General features: G+C 37.8%; 1 protein-coding gene across 1 annotated transcript in view; it reads left to right on the forward strand.

Moving 5' to 3' along the window:
• Pde8 (phosphodiesterase 8) overlaps nucleotides 1-19,953 on the forward strand; it is a 302,345-nt gene extending 282,392 nt beyond the window's left edge. The window contains exon 21 of the mRNA XM_071663763.1: nucleotides 7,514-19,953. Coding sequence (XP_071519864.1) covers nucleotides 7,514-7,722 — 209 coding nt within the window. The 3' untranslated portion in view covers nucleotides 7,723-19,953. The remainder of the gene's footprint in view (nucleotides 1-7,513) is intronic.
• Nucleotides 19,954-24,729: the final 4,776 nt, after the last annotated feature.

The following is a 24,729-nucleotide window of genomic DNA, read 5'->3' on the forward strand; positions in this document are numbered from 1 at the left end:
AGAGGGAAATCTAGTGCAGCCTACTGACTACCTAATCTTCTTAACCTGTATATATGTACCATGTCTTTACTTCCACACACACATACGCAAACCTATGCCAGGCGTGTCTGTGTCTGTGTGTCTGTTTCTATATACAGAGGAATAAAGACATGGTATATGTGTGCCGTCAACCTCAGTTATGCAAAACATGTGGGGAAATAGGCTGTTTTGCATAAAAAACCTAGTTATTTGAATTTGAGGTTTTTGTATATTTGGTCATGCAGAAATTGCGTATCCCTCACTTTATGTGGGGGTTATGTTTTGCGAAAACCTCACACAAAGAGAAAGTGCATATAGCACTGGTAGATTCTCCCATTATCTTCTCATTATGTAGCATCTGACATCAATTGAACTCATCTAGCCATTGTTCATTTGCTTGAAATGGCTCTGGCTCAGCTGCAATGTCTTCTTTACATGAACATACATGAATCCTCAGACCTGAGCTGAAGGTTACTAAGACTGCTTTTCTTCTCATGCTTTGTTATGAGAGCATTTTCTTCATTGTCTCCATAAGTGGATTTCTTGCGGTTACATTGGCAGACAGTGGAGAAGAGTGGGCTACAGCACTTCACATTTCTCTGCAACCTTCTTTATGTTGCAGATTGTTGATTCACATAGGTTGTAAGCACTCTCAAGTGCTGATGCTCCCTTCTCATCATCAGCACATTGTAAGAGATCTACCTTTGTTTCAAAGGTCAGAAAGGCTCTCTTTCGTTCAACTGTTGGTTCTGGGGTAGATATTATTGGATGTTTGGATGCCATATTAACAAACACAGAGCAAGTTGCAAGAAAATCACATTAGCAGGCATACCCAAATTAGAATGTGACACACTTCACCCACAACCCACGCTTACTCCAATTGCCTACACTATACTGATGCTCCCTTACCAGCATCAGCAAGTCAAAAGATTTTTAACTTAATTTCTGAGGTCCAAGGGGTTCTCTTCCATTTAGCTACTGGTTCTTGGGTAGATGTTTCTGGACATTTGGATACCATATTTACAAACACAAACACAGTGGGTTGTAGGAAAGTCTCATTAATAGGTAAACCCAAATCACACAAGGAGCACAGATCCATGCATAATGGTGGTAACTGTAAGGCTGGTCCACTGATAAGAACATGGCACACTCCACTCAGGACCCATGCTTACTCCACCCACCATCCCTCACAGAAGTTTTGGTGCACTTTCCTCTGTACACACATTTTATAGTATTTTACCTATTTGTAAATATTTTACATAGAGGAAATGCTAACATATGTGAATAAGTAAGCATTACTAAATGCCTTGATCATCTGCTGCTTGATGATGTCCAAATTGGTCATGCCAAAGATGAAGTTCTTCATAAGTACCACCATGGAGTTGCCCTCATTCAGCCTGTTGCACCACTCCATATTCTTTTCAAGGCTTAAGATGTTCTTGCACTAAATGAATGTTTTTTTTATTTTTGGAGGATTTGACAGTGTATTCATTATTGGTTCCCCAACATAAGTGTTTTAGGTGATGAAAGATTTGGTTTTGGTTTATTAAAGTCTTTATTCAGATTTTTTAGATATTTTTCAACAACATTTCCATCTATTCTTATTTCACTTCCAGTAACTGTGGTGCAGTGCACACAGCACATGATTTCTGGTTGCTGTATGAGGTAAGGTATTTCTTTGGCAGTTTACTATGAATGTGCCATATAGATGTTGATAAATGTTAACTGATTGGTGGCAAATAGCTGTTATTTGTAGTTTGACTGTCTGGAGATGGCTTGTCTCTTAAAGATCTAACCTATGCAAACCAACTAATTATGACATCGCCCCTCAAGTGGACTTAACAAGACTGAGTCCTGTCCAATGAGACAACTTATATTCACAGATAGCTATAGTGGTCTCAGTTACTCCTGCACAGCTTTTAGGGTGGAGTTGGTCCTTGTTGTCATAGATGGCTCAGCAGTGATGTATTGAAGGGGAAGCAGCTTGTCATCCAGGCAAGTTGTAATGGTTGCTGCAGCGTTACCAGTACTGGAGATGTGCTAGACACCATGTGCTGAACTTCAGTCAGGTAGATCAAGCTCGATAGAATATCGGGATGCAGCTGATGAAACAGATGCACCAGTTAGAGCTTCATGATACCACAAACAAACTGTCTAGGGTAGTACAGAGGTGCACAAATAAGTTCCCACAGAGCTGAGCACTGTCAACGAGTACTGTAGAATGTTGGTATCTGCTGTATGAGTTAGGGTAAGATGCTGCAGTTGGGTGTTGTGTTTGAAGTTTCTTAGGGATCAGTGAAACTCCTGTTATGTCACTGCTTCATTCCGTGAAGGATATCCACTCACCATGGATTCTGTGTTGGATGCCAAAGCACACTTTTTACTTTCTCTTAACCACAATCCCCAGCACCAAAATGATATAAGCATGCATGCACAATGCTAATACACTACGTCACTCCTTTATGAAACTCAAACAGGAACCTTCAACTTGAATCAGTAGAAAAAATAAACAAAATCTCAAAATTTCTAATGCATTTTGGAGAATCTGGAAATAGCGCAACTTCATTTCCTTTTATATAAGAATAGAAAGTATATTACATTATGCCAGTGTTGATATAATTCAAAATGGCCACATACCTCAAAGCAATCAACAAGCATCTGCAACACCGACTTTCATATGAAATATTGTAGGTCACTTTCTGAGTATATCCATAGAATCAAGTGTTATCACAATTTTCAAAACAAAATCATAGAATCTACTCAGCATCTAACAGCTCTTGTTGATCTTGGTCATATATTTTGTCTTACTGGTGATATCTCAGATCCCTTCATCCCTTTTCACTGTGCCTTATCCCCAAATTCACCTTCAGCCTGGCTTACAATTTTTTTTTTGTGGCTCTCTATCTGAAACATTCCTTAGCTCAACACATTTTTCTTTGGAAAGATACATTGCTGTTGTACTCAGTCCCCTCCCTGTTCCTCACTATTACTTCTCCCCTTCTTTTCTTGCAACTGCGTATGGTTCTAGGTCAAAATTTATTGTCAGCTTGGAGTTTACTTTCAGTCACCTGGCATTTTTTCATCTCCATGATTTGCCATCCAACTTCTTGAATTAATCTCTTCCTTGCACACTGTCATCAACTTCTTCTCATCACATCTCTGGTATTTTTGTCTTTAAATAGTGTTACATTGGTGCTTGCTTTTAAATTAGACGTATTCAGGAAGTTCAGTAACTTCCTTTTCCAGTCTGTGCCTTCCTCTTGCTCAACTTGAAGGACTTTTGATAATGTCCTGTTCTGCTTCTTCACTTTCACATTTGCCTGGGGCCACAGTGGTTTAGTTCCCCTGTGTTCAATACCATACTTCTTCAGAAAATCTTGGAATTCTTATGATACAAATTGTCTCCCATTAATGGACTGCAGCATATATAGAACTCCAAATCTTCAGAATGTCAGCAATAGCTTGTCAGTCACTTTGCTGCATGTTTGTGACTTCATTGCTGCAATCTCAGAATATATACTGTTGTAATTAACAGTTACAAGCAAGAACTCTCCAGATGGTAACGATCCTAGTAGCTCTGCTCTACAATCCTGCCATAGTCCACTCTTTGGAAGAACCCTCAACATAGGTCCTGGAGCTGCATATTCACTGATAGCTAGTAATTGATGACATATACATCCTTTCTCTGCATCCCTGTCCATCTTAGGCCACCAAACCTTACTACATAATCTGTTCATATATATAATGCCCTTATGTCCTTCATGTCGTAACTCTAAGTCCTTTTCTCTCAATTCTATAGGAATAACAATTCTAGTCCTTTTGAGTGCCAGTCCTCCATACATACATAATTCATCCATTACATGCAGATATTACACTTCTTCACATTTCCTCCAATCACCTGATGCAACACAACTCCTCACCACTTTCAGTTCAGGGTCTGCTATAAAACAACTTTCAACTACTGGCACATTGCTATCCACAACAGCATGGACATAATTATACTCTTTTCCTTTATCATGCTGTACTTCAGACTTCAGCTTTGATAGAACATCTGCAGAGTTGGATTTTCTTGGTCAGTATTTCACATCAAAGTCAAGCTCATAATCTCAACACCCATCTCTTTCATGCCAATGGTTTTCACTTCAATGAGTGTATATACTCCACTAGTATGTGATCAGTCTCCTACTCAAACTTCCAAATATATAGTGGTTGAAATGTTCACAAGCCCAAACAAGAGCTAATGCCACCTTTTCTGTCTAGCTATACCTGTGCCCAGATTTAACAAACTCTGGAGGCTAGGAAATGACCCCAGAAATACCTCCCTGTAGTTTAACCAGAACTGATCTTAGTCCTATCTGTCTGTCTATATCATTGACACGTGATCCCTTTGGGAACTCCCTCAAGGAGGTGGCCACGGCAAAAGAATCTCCATAACTGTTAAACTCCAGTGCCACTTCTTAGGCTTTAATACCTCTTCCATCTCAGCAGGAAAGCATCAGAAGTATGTGACTAACCTTCCAGGAATTTATTTTTCTTAGCTCCTGGAGATGATAAAAGATGAAGTTGATATAAGGTTACCAATGTTTTGTCTGAGTAATTCTCTTCCTCAGCTCTTAGAAACTTCTCTTTTGTTCAGCTTCCCACTTGAACTCTGTATTCTTGCATACAAGTCCCTAGATCAGCTTTGCTGCAGATAATACATCAAGAACAAGTTTTAACACAAACTGCACAAGTGCAAGAAAGGACCTCTCTTCACTTACATTTTTGAAGTCTCTGCACTCTTGGAGGATCCCACTTTTTCCTACTCACTTGTATGCCTTTACTTGTTGACTTATGTCAAAAAAAGTTAGTTTTGAAAATCAGAATTCACTCTTCTTGTGGTTTACTGTCAGTCCTGCTTTCCTGAGCTTGGTCATTACAGCCTTAATCACTTGTCACACTCCTTGAAATCCTTTCCTTTGACAATTAAGAGCACCTGCCAGGTTACAAAACACTTCACACCCCCACACTACATCACATATAATCTGCTGGTATTTCTCTGGTGCTGAATTCATTCTAGACATCAGTTATTCATACCTATGCATGCCTCTGTATGTTACAAATGCTGTTATGTGCCTCATGTCTTTACTAAACAGCTTTTGATGGAAGTCAGCTAAACATTGTATTCCCATTTGAATAAGCAACAGTTCTTCCATCATGAGAATTGGCTGATTTTCCCTAATTATTGCTTTCTTTGGCTTGCATCATATCCACACAGATCCTTACATCATACTCCATATGAGCTTTTTGTACTTCAGGTGTGGTGGCCAAACCTGGGAAGCATATTCTAGTTTCAGCATTATGTATGATGTGAATAGCTCGCCAATTTTCTTATCCATATATTTCAAAGCTATTCTGATATTTGCTAGTAGACAGTTTGTCCTCTTAACTATTCATTTGATATGAGACTCTTGCAACAAGTTAGAGATGATGTTGAATTCTAAGTTCTCTTGAAGCTTATTTCCTATTAGTTGATAATCATAGTGAGGCCATCTTTCATTTTGTCTCATCCTCATTACTTATATTTGCTTGAGTTGAATTTCATCAACCACATTTCATACCAACTTTTGAGTTTGTTTAGGTCTCCTTGCAAGTTAATGCAATCCTGTTTGCTTTTCACTTCTCTCATGACCTTTGCAGCATCTACAAATGTATTCAGGTAGGATGTACCTTGAGGCAAGTCATGAATGCAGATTAAGAAAAGTAATGGTCACCTCAAAACCCATTTAGAATAGGCTTCTCTAATATGCATCCTTTGGTATGGCAGGAAAACCACTAGAAGGAGTTAAGATTTTTTTTTAGAAAGTAGAGTATGTATATAAATGGAAAGAGAGGGGGGAATGAGAGGTTCCAGGTGAAAGTGGGTCTCTGGCAGGGGTGTGTGATATCATCATAGCATTTGAACTTATTCGTGGTTGGGTTGGTGAGGGAGGTGAATGCAATGGTCAGGGAGAGAGGGGCAGATCTGCAATCTGTTGGTGGCTATGGGCCTAGGAAGTGAGTCTGTTACTGTTTCCTGATGACACAGCTCTTGTGGCAGACACAAGCGAGAAATTGCTGAAAATGGTTTCTGAGTTTGAGAGAGTGTAAATAAGAGTAAAGTTATTTGGTATAGTATTGGAGAGAAACAGGGATTGTAAGTCTAATTGAGGAGAACCAGGAGCAAATGAAGTGTTTTAAATGTCTGGCAGTAGAAGGAGCCTTGGGAGTTGAAACACAACATTGGTTAGGTGGGGAGGACTAAGGTTGTAGGTGTTACGTGGAGTATGTGAAAAGAGAGGTCACTGTCTGTGAAGGCAAAGGGGGATATTTATGGTACAGTGGTTCTGAGCATGTTATATGGATGTAAGGCATAGGCACAAAATAAGAATTTTACAGGGGCTGGGGAATGTGCTGCATATGAGATATGTGAGGACAGTATGTAGTTTGAGGAGGTTTGATTGAATAAGAAATGCTTGGGTTAGAGGGAGGAATATGTATTAGAAAGTTGAAGAGGGTATCCTGAATTGGTTTGGACATATGGAGAGGATTAGAGAGGAAAGCCTGACTAAGAGGGCATGCATGTTGGAAGTACAAGGTACAAGGAAAAGGGAGAGACTGAGATGATGGAAGGATGGAGCTAGAGTTGCATCAAGGAGTTTGGGTATGACCATGCAGGAGGGTGTGAGGCATGCATGAGGTAGAATGAATTGGAGCAATCTGGTACACAGGGTTTGATGTGCAGTCACGGGGCATATAAATCAGTCAAGGGAAACCATGGAAAGGTCTGTGGGGCTTGGCTGTAGATAGGAAGGGGGGCTCTGGTTTCGTTGAATTATAAACGATATCTAGAGAGTGAGCAAATGAGTCCATTCATCATATGTCCCTGCACTACCTTGCTACTTTGGATATAGCAAACAAGAATAAAGAAAAGAATAAATATCTAAAACATCATAGGGAAACTAGCAATAAAGAGTAAGAGGAGAAAACCCATCATTTATGGTTGGAAAAGAATAAAGAGAAACATATTGCAAGCTAGGAAAACAATTCCTCCTTTATCACAAAGCCAAGTATATGAGTTGGCCGAACTAGCATTTAGCATGAGTCTACATTGTTGTATGTGACACATACATCCTTATGTAAAAATATGGTGTTGTGAGTTAAACTTTGTCACATATAATGACAAAATTTCAAACTTTTCTTTGGCCTTTGCTCAAATAAGTTAACATGGAAATTTTGTTTGTGCAATTTCCTTATGTTGTGGTTTTGCTGCATATGTACATACTGTAGTGAAGTGATATTTTTGTGTGGAGTTCGTGTGTTATGACAAATATTTATGGTATTTTTGTGTCAGGTATCTTTAGATGGCAAGTTTGTATTACATAAATCTAGGAGCATTCATTTTAAGTATAACTTCTTTCCTGCAAAGTCTCTTCCTAATATATTTTGTAGAAACTTTAGAAGGCTTCTCTTGCAGCACTGGCAGATATTCCTGAGCTCATGGGCCACCTCAGACGAAATTATCAGTATTGGAAGGAACAAGAAGAAACTGCCCAGTCTGGCACTAATTCTCAAGGTCAACCTCTCAGCAGAGCTGATGAAGAGGAGGAAAAGGAAGATGAGGAGAGTGGGCAAGAAGATGCAGGTGAAAGGGAAGATATGAATCCAGATGACAAAGCAAGCTAGTGATGTGTGAACTGTAGGCTAGACATTGGCTCAACAGCAAGATAAGATTCATCACGAAATGGTGCCACTGTATGAAGTATTGGCATTTATTATTCCTCTAGGGTTTGGCCTACTGTATTCAGACTCTTGTGGATGCATTCTGCTTGAAATTTTTTTTATATTTATGTGGGAATATCTTGAGTTTAGTGAGGGCTTCTTCTCTCTGCTCCAAATCTGAAATCACTTATCTTGGATGCTGTCTCAAATGTCTGTTGTTTACTGGTTGTGAAATGGTAAATATATGAAATTTTGTCCCATGGATGTGATGCCAGCCACAAAAACGATAATGATTGACATGAAAGCACAAATAATGCACAAATAGGAAACCACAGACACTTTGTAGTATCAACATACTTTAGTCCAGGTTGGCTGAACAAGCCTATGTTATTCAGATTTGGAAGTATCTGTATTATTATTTCTCCATGCTTGAATCTCTATATATTTCTCTCTTACTCTTTCTTCACATATTTTCCTTACATAATATCATTAAATTTTCTTGGGTATCTTTATGGATTGCAGACACCTTATACTCAGCAAGGTTGTTGATCAAAATCTTAGGCGAGTGATCACGATTCTAGGCATATGATCACAGTCCTGGCTAGTACTCAAGATCATAGATTATCAGTTAGTCTCAAAATGATAATCATAATCTTAAGCAAATGATCATCATCATAATGTAGTGATATTGAGCCCAGATTTGTGATCACACTTTATATGATCAGAATCCTAGATTAAGGATCACACTTCCAAAAATTTGAGTGATTAATTCTGGGCTAGTGACTACAGTCCCAAACTGATAATCACAATTTTGAGCTAATTGAGTAATCACAGTTTCCAGACATGTGATTATGATCTGGGCTAATGTTTCCTACAAAGCATTCATGCATTATATTGTGGTAATCAGCAAATGTATCCTGTTATAGATATATCTCTGCTTGCCTTGGTCCTGAGGACCTGCAGTATCGATATAAACTAATTTGAATCATAAAGTAAAATCTTGAATTCTTGTTGAGTATATGGTTGTGGGTAGTCCTGGTCAAGACCTTTCTGGTGAAGGTTGATCCCTTCCCTTCATTGGAGGGAGTTAAAGATGTAAATTCAACGATGTTTTCATTGGTTGGTGTATTAAATTTTGTGCAGCTAGTCTAGTGGTAAGTTTCTTGAGCCACAAGATTTATCTTCCTTATTGCAGGAGATTATGTAATGCTCACCCAACATATGAACATACATTCTCTTATTGATGTTATTGCTAACTCTCAAAATTAACAGTGGAATTTATAGCTGACCGGCAATTGGCATTGTATAACTGATGGCAAGATTCAAAAAACAATAAAACTTTTTTAATAAAAACTGTAAGAATATATGTATTTTGCTTTGAGTTACCTAGAAAGGGTAAAAGACAGAGGTAAGCAAAGATATCTTGCCAGCATAAAGACAACTGTCATCTGGTCAGTAAGACTCCATCATTGTTACCCACAGCCACAAATGATAACAGAGCTTTAGAGTAGTACAGATGGATGCTGCTGTGTGGAAAGTTTCCACCGCCTTTCTTCTTGTAATGTTAAAAAAAATTTGCATGTTTAAAGATGTGTCTCGTGTACCTGAATGAAACAATTTCCGTACTGTACATGTATTACAGAAATATTCATGCATGGTGATATTTTCACTGTGGTTGACAGTATGATAACAAATGTTGACCCCATGTCATATGTAGTTTGTTACATGGAGACACATGGTATAATGTATTTGTGCCCTTGTTATAGTGGAATTACCATTTGTTTCTCATACTTGGCAATATTGTCCTTTTATTATTAATCTGTTGATGCAAATAACGTACTTCACATTTGTTACTACAAGCCAAATTAACTATGAACCAGCAAGGCTCAATTTTGTGTGGTACTTGAAGGCTGAACCTTACTGAAGGACAGATCAAAGGCTTTAAATAATTAGTCGCGGATAGTCTGCTCGGACAGTGGGCGTTGCTTTGATGTTTTTAAATTAGTGGCCCAACCTAGCAATACATGCAGGTGTTGAGTTGGGATGACATTGCCCAGAGACCAAAGCTGTGTTCCATTTCATGTATGCCACAAACATGAGTTTATGATTGACAAGGGAGAAAGAGCTTTCTTCACTTACCATGAAAATAGATGCTTGCGTGTATACAGATATTCAGTCTGGAAACACAATGAGATTATTTTCATTATTGGTCATTGTTACACCTTCACTCAACACCTTCATCAAAAAGCAAGGTCAATCAGTGTTCAAAGCAACACTTTTAAGTAAGTACAGAGGCTATTTGAGTCTTCATTTTTTAACATGTATAAGAGGTCTATGAAGAATTTTTATATATGATATTGGTTCATATACACAGATGCATATATCTTATTATATTTTTTAAATATATAAGGGTGTCCCATTCTAGGTGCTTCTTGTCGTTGGTGAAGTGGGAGGGAACTTGTATGAAAGGTATGTGTGCAAGATAATTGTTAGTGAAGATAATAAAGGGAATAACTGCAGAGTTTTGACAAAGAAGTCCCTCTTATTTTATTGTAATGTTTTGGTTTGGTTTAACTTTTCAGGGATGGCATTTGATCGTAACAAGGGTTTAAGACAGGCCTTCCACATGCAACAAGGGTCTGAAGTTGTAGTTGGTGCTAGACCAGGATGAAGACTGCTCAGATATCACCAAGTGTTCTTACCATCACTCAACTGTTACTTACCTGTGTCGTCTAGAGTATGGTGTTTACTACTACAGTGGAGTTTTGTTTGATATGTTACATTAAAAAGTATTTAGTAAATGTTTCAAGGTATACATCACTTACTGCTGCTGAGTTCAGTAGTATTCATATGGGAGAAACAGTAGGGTGACTAGTGTGGAGCTGATTGTGCATATTGGAGTGATGGGCTGCACTGGGTGGCACAGTTCTGACCACTTGAATATGTAACTTTTAATATGAAAGATCTAGTATCAGCTCCATGACTTTAGTCTCTTTTAAATGACTGTCAATATTATTTCAATGAATCAAATAAGGTTTAACTTTGGGTTAAATATATTAACACTGGTTGTCTGACCATTAGATATTTCTCTGCAGCAATAGGGTTATGTATATGTGTGTGTGTATGTATGGATGTGATATGTAATAAGCACAAGGCTGGCCCATGTGTGAGTTCCCTCCTTTCGTTAGCCTTTTGAGTCAGCTGTTAATGTACACAAACATTGCAGGTAAACCACTGCTTTACATTATGTTCATCTCCCATACTTAAAAAAAAATATATACTTCTGTTAAGAATTTCTTGTCATGGGCTAGATATAGTGTAAATACACAGAGAACTGTTGATGTTAATGGTTGGATATTTGTGAAAACTTTTGAGTTTATACTCTTATTTTTTTGATATATTTATAGCTATCTCCCAGTGTGAATTTCACAGTTTGTGCAGAACTATCTAATGATTTTTCATTGCATTCTTATACTGACTCAACTCCCATCTCCAGACTCTCTCTCAGCTCTCATCTCCAAAAAAGTTTATAAACATGCAGCTTTGTAGATACAGAGATATACAAATATACAAGAAAAAGAGAACAACTGTTTTTAGAGACATATGTATGCATGCAAACAAGCATAAGTATATATTTAAGCAGGGTTTCATAACCTTTATATGACAAATGATTATAAGCTATGTTAGGAGTCATAACATGACAGAGACCTAGTTTGTGTGCAAAGTACTCTATTACCTGGGTTGAACATTTGCTTGCCAAGCTTTAAACGCATAGTGCTGCCCCCTGATCACACAGAAATCATATGCATATAAGAATTGTGAATATCTTTTTTCATGCTTGCTTGGTGTCTCCCATTTTAGCATGGTAGCACAAGAAGAAACAAAGAAAGGCCGTTCTGGCTTACATCCATTTTCGAGCTGGCATGTGCAGTGCGTAAAGACCATAGCCCCTCATACACAACTAGGCCCCATAGACATTTCCATGGTTTACTCCAGCAGCTTCACATGCCTTAATTCATTACATTGATAGTACATTGACCCCAGTATACCAATTCACTCTATCCTGTGCATGCCTTTCACCATACTGCACATTGAATCAGGCCCTGATCACTCAAAACCTTTTTCACTCCATCCTTCCACCTCCAATTTGGTCTCCCATTTCTCCTAGTCCACTCCATGTATGACATGTATAAGCCTCTATAAGTCTCTCTTCACTTATTCCCTCCATATGTCCAAACCATTTTAATACAGCCTCTTCAGCTTTCTCACCCACACTCTTTTTATTGCCACCCGTCTCACTCACACTTTTCATTACTTAATCAAACCACCTCACACCACACGTTATCCTTAAACACTTAATTTCCAACACATGTACCCTACTCAGCACATCCTCATCTATAGCCCATGCCTCACATTCATACAACATTGGTGGGACTACCGTACCTCCAAACATGCCTATTTTCACCCTCCCAAAAAAAACAACCCTTCTTCAGTGCTTCCAGAACCTTCAACCCCCTACCCACCCTATGACTCACTCTTGCTTTCATGTTTCCATTTGCTGCCATGCCCACTCCTAGGTATATAAAACACTTCACTTCCAATTTTCCTCCATTCAAACTCACCCCAATTAATCAGTCCCTCTACCCTGCTAAACCTAATAACCTTGATTATATTCTCATTTACTTTCAGCTTCCTCCTTTCACACACTATTTCAGACTCAGTCACCAACTTTTGCAGTTTTTCACCTGAATCTTCCACCATCGCTTTGTCATCAACAAACAACAGTGACTCACTTCTCAGGCCCCCTCATCCCTTGCAGACTGCATATTTCCCCTCCTCTTTCCAGGACTTGCATTTACCACCCTCACAACCCCATCCATAAACAAGTTAAACAGCCATGGCGATATCACACACCCCTGCCCCAGAACAACCTTCACTTGGAGCCTCTCACTCTCCTCTCTTCCTACTCGTACATACACCTTACACCCTTGGTAAAAACTCCTTTTTTCTAAAAGATTTCCTCCCTCAGCACATTTTCATAAAACCTTCCACAAGGGATCTCCATCAACCCTCTCAATCTCTCTCCAGATCCATAAATGCTGCATACAAATCCTTATGTTTCTCCAAGTATTTCTCACATATCCACACATCCTTTGCCTCTTCTGAAATCACATTGTTCCTCACCAGCCTGATGCTTTGTACGTGCCGTCACCCTATCAATCACTGTTCTCTTGTACAGTTTACCACATCTACTCAACAATCTTCTTCTTCTGTAGTTTGAACACTCATCATCGTCCCCCTTACCTTTATACAATGGCAGTATATATACATTTCACCAAATCATGATCCATACATACATTGATAATCCTAACTAACCTGTCAACAACACAGTCTCCCCCTTTCTTTAGAAAATCAACTGCAGTACCTTCCAATCCAACTGCCTTTCCTCATGTCATCTTATGAATTGTTTTCACCAGCTTATCTCTCTTCACTAAACCACTCTTAATGGCTTTCTTACTTCACATACCAGCCTGATCCAAACACCCTACTTATGCAACCCTCTCAAAAAATACATTCAACAGTCTTTCAAAATACTCACTCCATTTCCTCTTCTTCATCACTACATGACACCACTTCCCCATTTGTCCTCTTTCCCAGTGTTTCCATTTGTTCTTTTGTTTTTCACATACTACTAACCTCTATCCAGAATATCATCTTATTTTCCTTAAAGTTTAATGATATTCTCTCACCCCAACTCTCATTTGTCTTCATTTTCAACACCTGCATCCTATTAGAGCAAAGATGGGAATGTTTGAAAGAATAGTGGACTTGACAGGTTAAAGTGGATGTAGTTCTTATCCCCCAGTGCATAAGAATTGAAGTGGGTGACATTTTTGAAAAGTAATGCCTGAGGAAAGTATGGATGTGAGGTGGGATGTGCACAAATGATGTTCATTTGTTCCTTGCTAAGATGGGAGAAGCTGTTGTGTTTAAGAGAAATGATTGGAAGTGGATGGAATCACAGGGGCTGAAGTGAGTCATAGTCTGAAAAGGGGGCAAAGGTTATGGGTGCACTGAGGAGTGTCTTAGAAGTCAGTGTTTGTTTGGGCAAAGATAGGAATGTTTCAAAGTATAGTAGACCCAACAGGGTACCATGGATGTAAGCCTTTAACCTTCAGTGGAAAAGAACTGAAGAAGGTGGACATATTTGAAAAGAGTTTCCAGAGGACATTATGGGTGTGAAGTGGGTTGATTAGGTAATGATTGAAAAAAAATGTAGGTGCTAGGTGCTTGATGTCCAGTTCACAAGAAAATAAAAAGGAAATACTGTAGTCTTTTTCTCCTATCCTGAAGGGTAGGGAATACATGTATGTTGTCAATATATTTTATACATTTATTTATACTACTTAGTGTCTGTCTCCCGCGTTAGCGAGGTAGCACAAGGAAACAGACGAAAGAATGGCCCAACCCACCCACACACACACACACACACACATATATAAACATAAACACCCACACATGCACATATACATACTTATACATTTCAATGTATACATACATATACATACACAGACATATACATATATACACATGTACATATTCATACCTGCTGCCTTCATCCATTCCCGTCGCCGCCTTGCCACACATGAAATAGCAACCCCCGCATGTGCGAAGTAATCATAGGAAAAGACAACAAAAGCCATATTCGTTCACACTCAGTCTTTAGCTGTCATGTATAATGCACCAAAACCACAGCTCCCTTTCCACTTGAATTTCATGAACACCTATGGTTGATGAACAACAGTACTGCAGTGGAGTAAATAACTTTTCCTTCAATTAGATTTCTGTACTATATTTTTTTTAAATGCATTAATACGTGAATTGCAGGCACTGTTTAAGCCCTTGTACAAGAAATTGATATGTGAAATCAAGATATTGATATTTTAACATTGCATTTGTATTATATGCAATTCATATAATTCATGATTAAGTGCAAGACAGTTACTACACAAACTTTTACTGATATTTTTTGTGTGAAATGAATTAAAGGGCTTAGATACAAGTACCTAATAGGCTATTCTACTGTGCTTATGACATCACTTAGGCTGATTAATTGTATTTGTACTGAACTGTGTTTATCCCCAGAATGTAAAATGCATTAGTTTCACTCTAAGCATTAAAAGCTGAGTGTATGTCATTTGGATATGACTGTGTTGTTTAATACTTGATGAAGGGGAAGCCTTTATTGTCTTAAGTCTCTAGTCTAAAAACATTTTCAGCTGACTCTATAGATAGGAAGTTGACCCAAAGGGTAAGAGAGGATCAGAGCATGATGGCACCAATACCCTTACAGTCACAGTTAAATAAAAAACCACTTGCATAGAACACAGTAAAAGTTGCTGAGATCTCAAACTATGAGATTCATTTAAGAATTTGAAAATAAATACCTAAGTGCCAAAGCTTTGTATATACAGAGAAATGTTTGTGTTAGTGCCATCCTGTTCCAATCTGTTAAGTTAGGTAGCAGTTAACTAACATGACCTAGCTGGACTAGAGGTATGTTGTTTCTGATTAATCCAGAGTTGTAGCTGTTATTTTGAAATGCATTTTTTTTATGTTACCTTTACTATCCATTGAAAACATCTTGGAGTTAACTGCAGGGTCACTCTAAGCAAGTCTGTCATCCTAAGATGTTTTTTACTGTTTTCCAGTCTTGGGACATCAGCTACACTGCTTCCCAGTCTTGGGACATTGACTGTAAGCCAAAATCCCTGTACTTTTTGAACCATTGCTATACATGCTTTATAGATAGACTTTTGGTTTAGCACAAGCTTCTTATATTTCTTTTGCATTCCAAAATGATGGCATAATTATGTAATTATTATGGCACATCCCTATGATAAATTATTCCGTGTAGGTAAACACTTATTGAAAGGTTTTGTTGTTTAGTAATGTACTCATATTTACATTGATAGTTTTCTCAAAGATTCTACTAACATAACTAAAAACATCATATTCATATTAAGAAATGATTATTTGATTTCATTCTTCTTCTGTCATCAAACTGATAAACTTCCATTATTTATGAACCTCCAAGCCATATCAACTAGTCTTCACATCATTTATGTATTATTATCTGTCATGGCTTCATTAGGTGATTTAGAGTGTACAAACTCAAGTTCACATGCTGAACAAACTGACTATTCCAGGGATGAGATTTTACAGTAATTCATAACACTGAAACTTGTAAGTCATGAATTAGGTCACATTTTGATAACACCTTGGCATTCAAGGCACTTTTTTTTTTTTTTTTTACATCAGTGCTTAGCTGTTTTGCATAACAAAAGTTGTCTACTTTCTCCTTCTATTTCTTACACATTGCTGTGTATCATGGGTGAGTTCCTTATCAAAGTTTACTCTCATCCCTGAGAATTGCAAGGACTCCATGAGTATTTAATGGGTGATGCACAACAGGCAATACAACTAGACTCACTGTGTTGTATAGAAAATCAAGAACCTAAAGAAAGTGTTGAAATCATTTAAATCCACATATAGATGATATTTAGATACCTAGTCCTACAGTCATACTTAAAATATTAAGATACTGAAGCTGCACAGTTTTGAAGGCAGCAGAATTCATGATGCTGTTAACTGCTCAAATATCCAAAGCTCATCACTGACTGTTCCTAGCTTTTCACAGTATAGTCTGTATACCCCAATGTGAAATTTTTTGTTATAAGTTGTTTATATTTCTTCAGTATCAGACATTTCCCAAATACATGTATTCATGAATTTCTTGTATTTTAGCATTTCCTTCTTTTCTGTTTACTACTTCCTCAGCATCATCTGGCTTCATTACTTTGATTTGTATTAGTTTGTTTCATCAAAATTATTTTGCTGTATAATGATTCATTGACAAATATTTAAGGTTTCATACATCTCCTTTATTGGGGAAAATATGAGACAATTCATCTTAGAGTCATGTTTCAAGATTTAGCTCAATAGCGATTCATTGATTTATTGTGGAATTAATGCCATCTTGATAATGATGATATTGACTTGCTTTGGATTTTTATCATTACTCCAGTGTATTGTATCTTTCAGTTCTTCCTTTTGATTTGTGCCAGGTTATTCAGTTACTGATTTTCATCCTTTCATTCTTCAAAATTTACTTTCTCTCATATATCAGTCTCTTGAACCATTTGTTTATCATTTTTATCTCTGCCTTTTATAGCAATATTCCTTGTTAAATTTGTTTCCACATCACCAGCTTTTGTTATGCTTATGTATTTAGGTAGAACTGTTTCTCTGTCTTCTCTCAACTGTTATTAATCATTTACTTAGATTTAGAATTATAGTAAATTTAAAATACTCAAATAATTGAAAATTCCTTTGCTGTATTTCATTTTTATAAGAGAAAAAGAGTATGATTATGAGACAATATCAACTAAACAACTATCTGTGCATTTAAATACTAATAAAGTTCAGAATTATGGTATGTGACTTAGGTCATGGTGATGCTTCATCTACACAGCTGTAGTATGATAGCCCATTGTTTTGGAAGTATTTAGCTTACAAAGATACAACATCTTACACCATCTACCTCTCATCTGTAGTAAATGGGGAACATGGGTACCTAAACATAATATACGACAGTTTGAAAATAATACTCAAGCTACACGTACAACCTTTATTCAAGGTCCTATATCCCTCCATTAATTTTCCATGTCAAAATACAATGTAAATGAATTTTACAGTGGAGATAAAGCAAAAACATTTTCCTTTTGAAATTTACTGTTTTCAAATTAAGTTATTACGTCTGATTCATGTGTTGGATATAAGATTATTTTGTTAAACCTTTCATGTTATGTACTGAATACTGTTAAAAGACACACCAGAAATTCAATAGCTTTCAGCTAACAAAAGAAGAGGGTGTGTGAATTATATAAAAACCAAGATATACATTCCTATGAAAAGTTCATGTGCATACTTTATACACAGTCACATGTGAGGTGTAACTGTTGTCATGGTGAGAACAAATGATCTTAATTAATTCTTCCTGTTTGCCTTTTTTCTATAGCCATAACCAACCCACCTCAGCCTCCTTTATATTTTACTTAATGGCTTCTCAGTTAAGTCTCCCTTTATTATGTCATAAATGTACAAAAGAAAATTACTTGTTATTTTGAATGACTCCCAGTTTTGTGAAACACTGTCGTGTAAAATGTTAAGGTTCTACAGTATACAGAGAAGATTTTTTCAGAATATAATGTTAACAAAGAACAGTGGTGTGGTTCTACTGTATGCAAGGAACAAAGTTGAAGTTCTGCTGTACAAACAGAAAGTTAGGCTCTTACTTTATGGAGAACAATGTTGTAATTCTAACAAATTCGGTTAACAACACTAAGATTTTGTTATATACAAAGGACAATGTTCAGGATATGTTTACCAAGAAATTTTCTTAAAGGTTCTTCTGTATACAGAGAATTAAGTTGAGGTTCCACTGCATAGAGAACAGTACTATGGCTCTTCTGTATACAACAGAAAAGTATTGAGGTTTTTGCTGTGTATGGAAAACAGTGTTGATGTTCTGCTGTGCATGGAAAATAGTGATGAAGTTCTAATACTTACAGCAAACATTGTTAAGGATCTGCTATAGAGAGCAATGTTAACCCTTTCACTGGGAACACAGGAAGAAGCCCCTCCTTCAGTGTGGATAGGGAGTCAAGAATAAAAAAAAATCCTATTGTTTTGACTGTGGCAGTGAAGAGAATACTTCTCCCTGATTACAAAATAAAGAAATTATATAAATGCCCTTGGTTATTGTGCAATTGTAAGGCATCACAGGTGTAATGTCAGTCCATTAGTGCTACCAGACATAGTATACTGTTGCATTCTTCTCTTTTCTATTACATCATTTCATTGTTATATGTTAACAAGTATAATTTTTCAGAAATATATGTGGCATGAAATCAAAAACAAAAAGCTTTGCATAAACTTTCCTGGAGTTTATTATCCTGTTGCATTGCAGTTGCAAGACATCATCTACCTGCCTCTGATATCCAGAGATATATTAAGAGATATATTAAGCTTTGCGGCTCTTCATCTTTTTTCATTTAGGTGAAACTCACAACCTCATACACCTTTTTTCACCGTGCTAATAAAATTAGTGCAATTTAAAGATGCCACATTTGACACATTAAGTGAAGAAAAATTGGGACCTGCCATAGAAAAGTGAAGTGGACCAAAGCCTGGGCTTGTAGTGAAAGGGTTAAGGTTTTTCTGTATGGTGAGAATGATTCTGAGGTTCTCCTGTAGATGGAGAATTTTAAGCTTCTGTATATAGGGACCAGTGATGTGGTTTTTCTGCAAGGTTGATGCTCTTTATACATAGAATAAGGTTTGGTTTTACCATTTAAAGATGAGAATATTTATTACAACTGTATGAAAAGGAAAAAAGCTGAGTTCTATTGTATACAGAGGTGAATGTTATTGAAGTATTACTTCACACAGTGCATAGGTAGTTGTATAGGTTTTGCTCCATACAAAGAACATTGCTAAGTTCTACTGTATACATGGAGCAATGCTTATGTTCTCCTATGTACAGGAAACAGTATTAAGGTTCATCTATTTGTGGAAGAGTTTTTAAGGTTCGTACATACAAAGAATTATGTTGTGGTTTTCCTTTATACTAAGAATTATGATGAGATTCTTTTGTATATAGAGGATAACATTGAGGTACTGTTGTATACAGAGAACAATACTGATGTACCACTGAATGGCATGGCTTTGCTGGATACCAAGATGAATGTTGAGGTTTTGCTTTTTACAAAGAATAATGTTGAGGTTCTGCTTTATGCAGAGAACATGTTGAGGTTCTGCGGTATACAGAGGATAGTGTTAATGTTCTGCTGTATATAAAAACCAATGTTGAGATTCTACTGTCTGCAGAGAACATGTATTAAGGTTTTACTGTATACAGATATCAATATTAAGGTTCTGCTGTATACAGAGAATCATGAAATACTGGTATATACAGAAAATTATACAGAGGTTTTGTTGTATTCACAGAATGGTCGAAGTTCTGGTGTATACAGAAAACACGAGTATCATTTTAGAAGTGCTATGGTCCAACTGGATGGTAATTCAAGTGGGACTGAAATCTTGTGTGGTATAAAATACTCCAGGTTTTTATTTTGCATTTTATTGACATTCATCCTCAGTCTGTTGAGTGATTTTACCCTTCTAAAAGCTCATGATAAAATGAACATGCTAATGTCCACTGTTACAGATTTTTGAACTCTTGTAGTATAATGTTGTGCAACATCGACCTTCTATCCTATATTTTAGTATAATGCCAGCCTTCTGCAAAGTCACACACCAACATAATCAGTGAAAATGGAAGACAAACTAGCTTGGCCTACTTTTTCAGTTATGGTGAAGGAATTTGAATCACCAGTGGCCTGTAGTACAGATATTGTGGAGGGAAATAACCATTGATGCCCCTGCAATGTTTTTCGTATGGTAAGTAAGTACAGATAAAGACTTGAATGGAGTAAGAAAGCTGTGAAGTGCAAGCAAGACAACATTTGAGTATTTCCACATACTTAAAGAACTATGTTACGGTTCTTGTACATATAAAAAGGTATTTCAAAAGAAGATTACTTGTTAACTGATTATAAAATTGCCAGATTTTATGGAAAAAGGGTCAAGAAAGGATATATGGATGACAATGATGTGTCACTGCCAGTTAAGTACCAGACTGCCCATCAAAGCATTTGGTCCAATAGTGGATTAATGGTATGGGATTATATTTATTTTTCTTGTGTATCCATATCAACAATACATTGATTTAGAATTAGTACACATACAGAGAAGTCACTTAAAGTGATTTACCCCTGACCCCTGAAACAGAGGCCATCATCATATTTTTTTTTCTAACACTGGAGGCTCTAATCATGGACAAAAATCCACATCACAGTTGTGCTGTACTTGAAATATAGAGGTTAATGGAAGGGAAAAAGAAGAGACAAGTATTTACAAATTTAGGAGGAAGTGAAAAACATGTATTTTAAAAATTTCCAGGTCGTAGTTATTTGGAAAAACACGAGGGTAGAGCATTCCAAAGCTTCGAGGTGTAAGGAAACAGTTATCAAAACAGCCCACCCTTGAGTTGCCAATGGCCACACAGTAATCATGTGATGTGGCAGCTTGCCAAGTATTGCATGATATAGCTAGCGGTGTCGGCACACAAACAGCCAGTTCTCAGGAGCAAAAATCAAAATAATACCATAGAAGAGGGAAAATTAATCAACATTATGCTGTAGGGCAAGTGGTTCAACTTTTGAAGTTAGCCTGAGAGAGTTTATATGATTTAATTTTTCCCCCTTCAGTTTAGATATCCAGCTGACTTATCACATCATTATTAGCCTATACAGGCCTAATCCACTGCCAGGCAGACACTGAAAAATTTTAGCTCCTGTGGTGAAGTGGTTAGTGATCTTGAACGTGACGCATTCATGTGCTGTCCAGGGTTGAGCGCATAGATCTGAATCTTGGTTGCATCAGTTGGTCCACAATTAACCCAGCTGTTCATCCACCCCAAGAGGTTGGTTGATAAAATGGGTACCTGGATCAGACAAGGTTATATTTATTTTTTTATTTTTTTATTTTTTTTTTTTGCTGTCTCCCGCGTTTGCGAGGTAGCGCAAGGAAACAGACGAAAGAAATGGCCCAACCCACCCCCATACACATGTATATACACACGCGTCCACACACGCAAATATACATACCTATACATCTCAATGTACACATATATATACACACACAGACACATACATATATATACCCATGCACACAATTCACACTGTCTGCCTTTATTCATTCCCATCGCCACCTCACCACACATGGAATACCATCCCCCTCCCCCCTCATGTGTGCGGGGTAGCGCTAGGAAAAGACAACAAAGGCCTCATTCGTTCACACTCAGTCTCTAGCTCTCATGCAATAATGCCCGAAACCACAGCTCCCTTTCCACATCCAGGCCCCACACAAACCATTTCAAAACAGCCTCTTCTGCTCTCTCAACCACACTCTTTTTATTACCACACATCTCTCTTACCCTATTATTACTTACTCGATCAAACCACCTCACACCACATACCGTCCTCAGACATCTCATTTCCAGCACATCCACCCTCCTCTGCACAACTCTATCTATAGCACACACCTCGTAACCATATAACATTGTTGGCACCACCATTCCTTCAAACATACCCATTTTTGCTTTCCGAGATAATGTTCTCGACTTCCACACATTCTTCAACGCTCCCAGAACTTTTACCCCCTCCCCCACCCTGTGATTCACTTCCACTTCCATAGTTCCATCTACTGCCAAATCCACTCCCAGATATCTAAAACACTTCACTTCCTCCAGTTTTTCTCCATTCAAACTTACCTCCCAACTGACTTGTCCCTCAACCCTACTGTACCTAATAACCTTGCTCTTATTCACATTTACTCTAAGCTTTCTTCTTCCACACACTTTACCAAACTCAGTCACCAGCTTCTGCAGTTTGTCTCACGAATCAGCCACCAGTGCTGTATCATCAGCGAACAACAATTGACTCTCTTCCCATGCTCTCTCATCCACAACAGACTGCATACTTGCCCCTCTTTCCAAAATTCTTGCATTAACCTCCCTAACAACACCATCCATAAACAAATTAATCAACCATGGATACACCACACATCCCTGTCGCAAACCTACATTCACTGAGAACCAATCACTTTCCTCTTTTCCTAAACGTACACATGCCTTACATCCCTGATAAAAACTTTTCACTGCTTCTAACAACTTGTCTCCCACACCATATATTCTTAATACCTTCCACAGAGCATCTCTATCAACTCTATCATATGCCTTCGCCAGATCCATAAATGCTACATACAAATCCATTTGCTTTTCTAAGTATTTCTCACATACATCCTTCAAAGCAAACACCTGATCCACACATCCTCTACCACTTCTGAAACCACACTGCTCTTCCCCAGTCTGATTCTCTGTACATGCCTTCACCCTCTCAATCAATACCCTCCCATATAATTTCCCAGGAATACTCAAAAAACTTATACCTCTGTAATTTGAGCACTCACTTTTATCCCATTTGCCTTTGTACAATGGCACTATGCCAGCATTCCGCCAATCCTCAGGCACCTCACCATGAGTCATACGTACATTAAATAACCTTACCAACCAGTCAACAATACAGTCACCCCCTTTTTTAATAAATTCCACTACAATACCATCCAAACCCACTGCCTTGCCGGCTTTCATCTTCAGCAAAGCTTTTACTACCTCTTATCTGTTTACCAAATCATTCTCCCTAACCCTCTCACTTTGCACACCACTTCGACCAAAACACCCTATATCTACCACTCTATCATCAAACACATTCAACAAACCTTCAAAATACTCACTCCATCTCCTCACATCACCACTACTTGTTATCACCTCCCCATTAGCCCCCTTCACTGAAGTTCCCATTGATTCCCTTGTCTTACACACTTTATATACCTCCTTCCAAAACATGTTTTTATTCTCCCTAAAATTTAATGATACTCTCTCACCCCAACTCATTTGCCCTCTTTTTCACCTCTTGCACCTCTCTCTTAACTTCCTGCCTCTTTCTTTTATACATCTCCCAGTCATTTGCATTATTTCCCTGCAAAAATCGTCCAAATGCCTCTCTCTTCTCTTTCACTAACAAACTTACTTCTTCATCTCACCGCTAACTACCCTTTCTAATCTGCCCATCTCCAACGCTTCTCATGCCACAAGCATCTTTTGCGCAAGCCATCAGTGCTTCCCTAAATACATCCCATTCCTCCCTTCCCCTTACGTCCTTTGTTCTCACCTTTTTCCATTCTGTGCTCAGTCTCTCCTGGTACTTCCTCACACAAGTCCCAAGCTCACTTACTCTCACCACTCTCTTGTAAGTAGGAGAGATGGCCAGAGAGCATTATTGGATTACGTGTTAATTGATAGGCGCGCGAAAGAGAGACTTTTGGATGTTAATGTGCTGAGAGGTGCAACTGGAGGGATGTCTGATCATTATCTTGTGGAGGCGAAGGTGAAGATTTGTAGAGGTTTTCAGAAAAGAAGAGATATATATATATATATTTGTATGAGTGGATGGGCCATGCTTTGTCTGTTTCCTGGTGCTACCTCTGACGCGGGACACAGCGATTAGGTATGATAAATAATAAATAAAAAAAAATGTATAGCATTAATGGGATGGCCTTGGTTAGGGCCTCAGCTGCCCATACCATCTCAGCTAAGAAAAGATATGTATACAATCACCAATGTAGGTGCATGTCTGTCAACCCCTTACTTAAAGTGACTGCAGAAAATACAAACTGTTGGATAACCTAAGTGATGAGGAGGAACATTTATCATATTTGTCAGCTGTTGAGAAAAGAAAAGAATAGCAAGAGAAATATGAAGAAATGCGACTAGATGATTCTAACGACAATAAGAAGGGAAACCTTCCACCCTTGTGCTCAGCCATTGAGTAGTCACATGGAACAGATTACATACAAGTTGTACCTAATTTTCATAGATGTAATCCTTGGGTGATATAGGACTCTGGTAACAGTTGACAGCAAAGAATTAGAGTACTTTTAAGCATATTTTGACCGTGAAGTATTTGTTGGGAAATTTGCAGTGCATCACATATTCCTATATATTCACGGTATTGTCCTTATTCACCACCAATTCTGTGTCTAGGCATAAAATACTGTAAGAGCTAACACTGAAGTGTAATACAGACAAATAGAATCACCATCTCCTTCTCTCATCTCAATATAAGGAAACATCTTCCCAGATATGATGACCATACCTCTCTCCTACTCATTTTGTGTCCTTAGTGCAACATTTCTGTTATCTAAAGTGCTTGGGGAAACCGTCTG

The sequence above is a fragment of the Panulirus ornatus genome, chromosome 7 (genome assembly GCF_036320965.1).
Source record: "Panulirus ornatus isolate Po-2019 chromosome 7, ASM3632096v1, whole genome shotgun sequence".
Classification (NCBI taxonomy): domain Eukaryota; kingdom Metazoa; phylum Arthropoda; class Malacostraca; order Decapoda; family Palinuridae; genus Panulirus; species Panulirus ornatus.